This window comes from Marmota marmota, unplaced genomic scaffold, assembly GCF_001458135.2.
Source record: "Marmota marmota marmota unplaced genomic scaffold, marMar, whole genome shotgun sequence".
NCBI lineage: Eukaryota > Metazoa > Chordata > Mammalia > Rodentia > Sciuridae > Marmota > Marmota marmota.
In genome coordinates, this window is record NW_026000016.1 from 17,939,149 (window position 1) to 17,947,802 (window position 8,654).

Sequence of the window (8,654 nt, forward strand, 5' to 3'; positions counted from 1 at the left end):
TTTTGGGGGGGGGGGGTGCAGAGAAAGGGTGGTTGGTTGGTTGGTTGGTTTGGGTACTGGGAATTAAACCCAGGAGTGCTTCTCATTTAGCTACATCCCTATCCCTTTATATTTTTTGAGAAAGGGTATTGCTAAGTTCATAGGGCCTCACTAAATTACTGATGCTGACCTCAAACTTGCAATCCTCATGCCTCAGTCTCCTGAGTTGCTGGGATTATAGGTGTGCACCACCACCTGCCAGGGTCAGTAATTTTTTTTAAGTTGCCTAGTTTATTCCAATATGCAGCCAAGAGTGAAAGCTAACTTAGTAATTCTATATCTCTCCTCACTCATTCCCTTAATTGTTAAGTTCCTTGAAAGATTATCCAAACACATCTTTATTTTCTTACTTTCCATTTACTCTTCAGTGCACTCCAAATCAGCTTTTGTACCCATAGTCCTTGAGAATACTGTTGCTAAGCTTATTGACCACCTGCCTCCCTGTACTATATTTACTGAATTTTTAGTTCATATTAAAAGATACATGTTCCTGGATTTCTTTGAACTCATGTTTTATTTCGGAGAATGATTATCTTCATTTTGAGATAGTGAAGGAGACACATTCAGAAAGCTGCTTAATAGAAAGTTCTAGAGTTTAGTAGAGAGTTATCAATTGAGTTGTCTTCATCACTACTGTAGCTTTAATTCCATGTATAGTATACATTTCTAAATCTTTCATTTTCTACCGAGCTCCCAAATCAGGCTTACTTTCCATCTTCCTTGCCCCAGTGGAACTGCTATTCCTATAGTTGTGCACAACAGAAATCTTGTTTTCATCCTTGTCTCTGCTTTCTACCTCAACCTTTACACCTCATCACCAAGTTCTAGAGATTCAGGTCCCTAAGTATTTTAAATTGCCATGTCACCCTTGGATTGTTCCTCCAGTCTCTTGTATCTGTGCCTTCAGTGTCACCTCCTTCCCATCTGTTCTCTTTATCATAGCTAGAATGATCTTTCTAAAATGAATTTCTCAATGTGCCAGTCTTTTGCTTTAAAATTCTTTATGTCTCCCTACAACCCTGGATAAAATTTAGGCTCCCTTAGCATAACATAAAAACTTCAATTCTTTCTCTCCAGTCTCATCTCCCTTCATTTTTCTTCCTTGCATCCCCACCATCCTGACCTCCTTGCACTTCCCCAATGAGAAAACAAGCAGTCATAATGTTTGTTTATTCATTTCAGGATTTTGCATGTATTTTTGTCCCTTGCCTTCAGGAATCTTCCTTTACCTTCTTTGATCCTTCAGAGTTCTTGATACTACCTACTTTCAGGGCCACCCAAAGCTTTATTGCCATCTTCTGCATGGGTTCCCATAACTCAGTTTATTTCAAATTCTTCTTGAATTTTTTGCCTTCCCTAATTTATTGAGCCCCTTTCATGTATGATACTCATTGTTTGATTTATTCTTTTCACATTAAAATGTGCTTAAAATATATATATTTATTGAATGAATAAATAAATGAATGTCATGTAAGGGTGGGGGTTCCCATGCAATTGGAAAGACAGAGCTAAAATGCTAGAGTCATCACAAGGCATGGAGGGAGGTTAAGTTATGAATGGACTGTTGTGTATGAGTGAGAATGGTATCAATAGCAAAGATCAGCTATTGTTCATACCTACGCAATTTTTTTGGAGGATTATTTAGTGGAAACCATTTGCCTTCCTAGGTACTTCTACTATACAAAAAGTATGTTGATTTGATAATAATTCCTGATAAGAAAGGAAGAAGGAAGGCTGAAATGGGTCTGGCAATATGCCAGGTGTGTTCATATGTAAGATAACTTTATACTAAGACTAACAATTATTTCATGAATAAAAATGGTAACAGAAATATAGTGTATTTTGGAACCTGAGCCATTTAAGTTTATTTTCCCCAAGAAAACTTTGGCCAGCATTTGATATCAAGATTCTATCCTAAATAAGGTTGTATGACTAAAGAGCCAACATTGATCCTAGCACTGAGGTTAAATGCTTTCAGCAGGGAAAGTAGCTTTGGAGAAAAAAAGGATTTAGTCAACCCTAATTTGAGCTTTCTCTGATCTTGGCAATTTTTAAATCTCTCTACATTTCAGGAATAAAGAAAAAGGTTGATGGGCTGAGGATGTGGCTCAAGTGGTAGCGTGCTTGCCTGGCATGCGTGAGGCACTGGGTTTGATCCTCAGCACCACATAATAATAAATAAGTGAAATAAAGGTATTGTATTTAACTACAACTAAAAAATAAATATAAAAAAGAAAAAGGTTGATAATGCTTATCTCAAGGCTTGATGGAATTAAATGAGATTTTGAAAATATAATGCTGTTTTATGGTAGGAATTGAATAAAGTTTAGTTTGTGGCTATTATACTTAATTTAGAGAAAGAAGTAGATTTATTGAATGTTTTTCTTCTTTCTTGGACCTTCATGTTAGTAAAAGTAGATAGACTTGAATTTAAGGCCTATCTTTACCAGCCAGGCATGGAGGTGCATACTGGTAATCCCAGTGACTCAGGAGGCTGAGATAGGAGAATCCCAGGTTCAGGGTGAGCATTAGCAATTTAGTGAGGCAACTTAGCAATACCCTGTCCCAAAATAAAAAATAAAAACGGCTGGGATATAGATCGAGTAAAGCACTCTTGGGTTCAATCTCCAGTACAAAAAAAGAAAAAGAAAAATTTTAATTAAAAAACAAATGAAGTCCAGGTTTTTGTTTTTTTCTTGAATGAGCTTTGGTAAGTTACTTAGTTTTTTTGTTTTGTTTTAAATCTCATTTCAGCTAAACTGAAAATCCAATAAAATTTCTTCTCCAAAAATAAAAAAGTAAGAAAATAATGATTTCTTCTCTAAAGGAATTTAAAGGAAAGAGAATATGTATGACAGTGCTTAGCAGAGGAACATAATATAGTAGGACAACTAAACATAACATTGTAAGTGCTGAGTAATTAAAGTTAGTGCCATAGCAGCCCTCCCTGCTTTCCTAAAAGTACAAATACTTGAGATCTACAAGGACTTGTAGAGGCTTTCTTTCTTTCTTTTTTTTTTTCTTTTCACTCTCTTTTAAAATTCCATTGTGTTGGAAGCTCTAACAGGACAGGTGCCTTCTATATAGACAGGTTTAAATCATTCTCCCATGAACATTGCTTTCTGTGAGTGTCCTTGGTTGGACTGACTCTCAGATTTGTTTGTTCATTCAGTCATTCATCATGTATTTACTTGAGCAAACCCCATGGTCCACACAGTTTCTCAATTGCTTCCCTTGATAATATTCCATTGCTAGAATCTTTAATTCTTGTATCTCAGGTATGGGAATTTCTGTTTTGTAACTTATTCAATACACGAGGGACTGCTTTGCAAAAATTTTTTGTTAAGCCCTCCCAAATTGGGGTGTCCTTGTCTCTTCCTTGCCCCTGTCAAAGTTTAAAGGACTTACTTGATGTCAATGCCTTGGACATCCAGCAGTGTTGCAGCTGTGTCTGTGTTACTTCTGGCTCTGCAACAGATGTGGGTGGAGAAGCTCCTGCAGTGTAATGCTGACTTCCAGATGGTGGGCATGGGGAAAAAGAAGGTGTGACAACAGGAGGGGAAACCTCAGGAAGTGGGTGACAGGAGGCAGAAGACAGTGAGCAGAAGAAAGAAGTGATGGGTGGCAGAGAGAGATAAGTCCTAAGGAAGGGGAGATTTGTTAACATGCTTTGTAATAGAAACTGATTCAGAATTTACAGTTGGCAAAAAATAAATGTCTACATATTTGCTTCAAAACTGTACAATGTTAATGTTTACCATCAGATTTATCTCCACATAAATATATAATATGTTGTTTTAAATAGTGGGTCATTGAAATTTGTTGCTATTACATGATTCCAAAAAACATGTCATTACACATTTCATGATATAAATAGTCATGAACTTGAATTCTTAAATTAAGGAAATTAAATTAATACATTTGTTCTGTTTATCTGCTTTTGACTTTTAATTTTAGGTTCAGATTGTAACATGCTCAAGGATACTTCATAGATTGTTATTAGTGAAGCCAATTTTATGTGTGAATTTGATTTGTAGACTATCTTTTGATAAGGACATGTAAACAACCAGAAGTCAAATATATAATGCTTTACAATCTTCAGAAAAGTTAATTAATTCATCTACATAAATTGGAAAATAACTACCAGGGTTCATTATTTTCCTAAAGGTCAACTTTAGCTATTTAAATAATGCAAAGGCAGACACCTATCTTAGTTTTATTGCAGTAATGCTCTTTATCAAAACTCTGGTTCAGTGTTGATTTTCTTAAAAATATTTTTTTAGTTGTAGATGGACACAATACCTTTATTTTATTTATTTATTTTTATGTGCTATTAAGGATATAACCCAGTGCCTTACGCATGCTAGGCAAGCACTCTACCACTGAGCTACAACTCTAGCCCCTCAATGTTGAATTTTAATCATAAAATTTTGCTTATTGATTTCATTTATAGAACTGAATTCACACATATGTCAGGGTACAATGTTAAGTTTCAAGTATCATTATTTCCAACTCATTACCAGTTTTTGTTTTAACATATAAAAACTCATAGGTACCCCATCTATTTTGCTGGAGTTAGGGTAGCATTTCTTCATTTTAAAACTGCTAATTCATCAAAGAACTAGAGAAGTTTGACTCACTGGAGCAGAACAAAACATAATTATATACAAAAATCTATAATTAAGTCTAAAATCTAGAAAGCATTTTTAATCCTGAGAATAAAATCTAAGACCAATATTCAGATAGCCCCTTGGAAAAGATATTTATTCTCATTAATTTCTTATCCATTCATCAAATATGGTTCCTTTTAATGAATGTGCCCTTGAGGAACTTCTAGTCTAATGAGGAAACAAGGAGTCAACTTAAAACAGTATAGTAAATACTGTGATGAAGGTGCATATACTAAGGTTGTTGTAGGAGTACCCAGAGTGACATTCAAAATATTACACAACAAGTGTAGCAAGGGAAGTAGTCTGCGAATGGATGCAAGTCAAAAACAAGAGGCATGAGCATCTCAGTGCACATTGACTGGACAGCAACCCTAAGCTTGTGTAGGATTGCCTATTTTGTGCTGAGAACTGGAGGTCAAGGAAGGCTTCCGGAAGTCAAGGAGATAATGGATGAACTGAATCCTTTGGGAAGGTTAGGGGAGTGCTAGAAAATGGGAGGTGGAGTTTTACCAACAAAAGAAACTGCAAAAAGCCTCCTCTTTGTTGGTTTTGGGAGAGGAAAGTAGAAGTCATAGTTCTCTCTAAAGTTATATTCCTCTTTAACTCTCCTTTTATGCCCTCCATGTGGGAGAAGGACCTAAGAATTGCTTGATTCCACCATACCACCTCTGAATCAGTTTATGGAAATCTGTTCCATAACTTACTGGTGTGTCTGATATCTGTCATCTTGGGATTTTAACCAAAAAAATTTTTTATCATCTTTCAAATCTTACAAAATAAGAGGTAAGGGGAAATGAATAAAAAGAAAATGCATATTTAAACTCTAGGATACATTGAAGAGGTAGAGAAGTGGATGTACCCAATCTACAGAGAAATAACTTAAACAGAGCTCTGAGGCTATGCCAAGACTCTATTAATAAAATATTATTTATCAAATTATTTTATTATTAGAATTTTTGTTTCTAGGCTGGGGATGTGGCTCAAGTGGTAGCCCGCTCGCGTGGCATGTGTACGGCCCGGGTTCCATCCTCAGCACCACATACAAAGATGTTGTGTCCGCCGAAAACTAAAAAATAAATATTAAAATTCTCTCTCTCTCTCTCTCCTCTCTCTTTAAAAAAAAAAAAAAAAAAAAAAGAATTTTTGTTTCTTCTTCTAGATGTTGATCCTGTCTCAGAATATTGCCCAACTTGAGGCCCAGGTGGAAAAAATTACAAGAGAGAAGATTTCAGCTATTAATCAACTAGAAGAAATTCAAACCCAGTTTGCTTCTCAGGAAATGGATGCCACCAAGGTACAAAAAGATATTTTAGTTTTTACAGAAGTAAATATTTTCTTTGAAATATTTTTTATTAATGTGCAAATCTCTTTTTGTTATTAGAAAGAAGTCTTGAAATTTTTTTATTTCGAGAATATTAAAAGTCTGCTTAATGGTCATTTGGCAAACATTTATTTACTATATTCAGCCCTTTTTCTGGTACTGCAAATTCCAAGATGAATTAGATATAACTAATGTCCTCAAAAATCTTAAGAGTTAAGACTTATAAATAAGAGTTATATTACTTTAATTATTAAATATTTGATAAAACTTGTATTAATTAATGTTTTTGTTTGTTTTTTGTCTAGAGAGCATAAGGTTTGTTTTGTTTCACAATAATTTTCAAAGATATCCATTTACAACTTGAAAAGTATACTTAACATAAAAATTTCTCCTATTCTCTGGCTTCCAAAATGAAGATTCTGAATCACAAGTTCTTATTTATTGATGTTTAAGTTCATACATTCAGATTTCACAGCATCTGTGTTATGGGCATCATTAACTTCTGAACCCAGAATTAAGTTTCTTTGGGGTCTTAACTGGATAAGGTTAGCAAGATCCCTATTTTAAGAACTGATAGAAGTTCATCAAAATTTCAAGTCAGTTTCTTTCAAACTAAGAAACTAAATATGGGCATGCATAATATAATAAATCAACTTATTTTTCACCACAAAATACACAGATAACTTGTTTAAAATGCATAACCTTTCTATATTTTCCTTAATTGTTAACACACTGTTATGCCATTGTTGCTTTATAATTCAGTATTTAGAATTTATTTTAATTTATATATTTAAAAAGAGCCATTTCCCCTTTTTTCTTTAATTTCTGTAATTCTCCATTTGCTTTCTAGAATTCTAGCTTATGTAGAAATTTAAGGAGCTTATATTTGCCAGTATACCTCCATGTGTTTGTATGGAGATAGGAGTGGAGGTAAAGCAATTGATGAAAGGCATAGAAATAATTAAAATCCTTAATTGTAAAAATAATGAAAACATTTAATTTGTAAATTAGATTTATGGGTGAAATCTATGGTGATTATTTTCAGTTCCTTATAGGGAAAGAACTTTCTGTTGAAAATGGTAATGTAAAGAATGAGTTTTGGGCTCTAGAGCTATCCAAAAGAACATAAACCTAAGAAGTGATTAGAATAAATAGGCTTGAGATTGCTTTCAACCCTGAGATTAATTTGTTGACTTATTTTAGATGAAATTTAAGTGTTATGGATAAACATAGCAAATGCTAATCTGGAAGTATTAAGGAAACTTTAAAAGAAACATTAAGGAATAAAATAATGGGACTTTATGCTTAAACATTTATTATATATTAAGCTTATGCCAGGGGTGGATTTTAAACATCATGGTTGTATAATTATTATTTTTTTATATTATCAGTTTAAGATTTTTCCCACTTCATTCATAGACATAAACCAAATAGATTACAATAGTAAAGAATTGAAATAGAAAATAAATAAGCACCCTGTATTTTTTTGTCATTCATTCTTAATTTTTAATTTTATTTAGTTTTATAATTAAAAGCTTTTTATAAATTTATAATTTTTTGAAGAAGCAGCTCTCACATATTGATGGCAACTGAATCTCTAGTAAAATTTTTTATTTGTAATTTCCTTTCTATTTTATCTTTCTGAGTGCCACTGAGGAAAAGCTTATTGACTTTTTTTTTATCTTATCTGTATAAATTTGAACTTATATTAGTTTAAATTTGAATATAGGATACTCATATTTTATATTTTAGTATATTCTAATAACTCAATAATGATGAAACTAATTTCTAAAGTTTTCAAAATCATTATTTTTGGAGAAATACCAAATGGAAGTTTCAGGCAAGTATTACCATTTTATATATATATACACACACACACACACACACACACACACACACAAACATATATATGTGTGTGTATATATATATATATATATACATACACACATACACACACGCATATACACACATATATGTATTCATATATAATTATATATATGTTATAATATATAAAAACCTCTATATATTAGACAGACTTGTGATTTAATCACTTTCTCTACAGATTCTCAATTATCTCAAAACGCCTATAATTTATTTATATTTATCTACTAGCTTCATTTTCTATCTTTCTATGTCTGTAGAGCCCCTGAATTGGGGGAAAAAATAACAATTTTATAAAGAATGATATACAACACTTTTAAGATACTATGTATGCTTATTGTTTATCCATGTATTAAAGTTATTGCATCTAAATGTACATTTTTTCTTTTATGTATGTTTTGACAGAAAATATTTCTTGAGTAGTATTGTGCAATTACTATAGTAAGATTGATATTATCTAAAAAGTTAAATACTGAGTATTTTACACCTAAATATCAATAATAGACTATAGTCTATCAGCAGAGAGAAAAAAAAAACCTTTATAAGTTTCCTTAAATAAAAGCTTGACAAAATGTTTATAATATAAAGGAATATTTAACCAGAAATTTTTCAGTAAACAATATAGCTCAATGTTTTAATTACTTATTTTACCTAACTAAAAGTTATATGATTGTGCATTTGAATTTATAATATTCTATTAAAACTGCTATTTTACCTAAAATAATCTTTTTTTTTTTTTTTTA

At 32.4% G+C, this 8,654-nt stretch overlaps 1 protein-coding gene across 19 annotated transcripts in view; it reads left to right on the forward strand.

Moving 5' to 3' along the window:
- The window catches only part of Sdccag8 (SHH signaling and ciliogenesis regulator SDCCAG8), a 239,476-nt gene that overhangs the window by 68,271 nt on the left and 162,551 nt on the right, over nucleotides 1-8,654 (forward strand). For all 19 annotated transcript variants that reach the window (XM_048809228.1, XM_048809230.1, XM_048809229.1 and 16 more), the window contains one exon: nucleotides 5,869-6,003. In XM_048809228.1, the coding sequence (XP_048665185.1) occupies nucleotides 5,869-6,003 (135 nt within the window). The remainder of the gene's footprint in view (nucleotides 1-5,868; nucleotides 6,004-8,654) is intronic.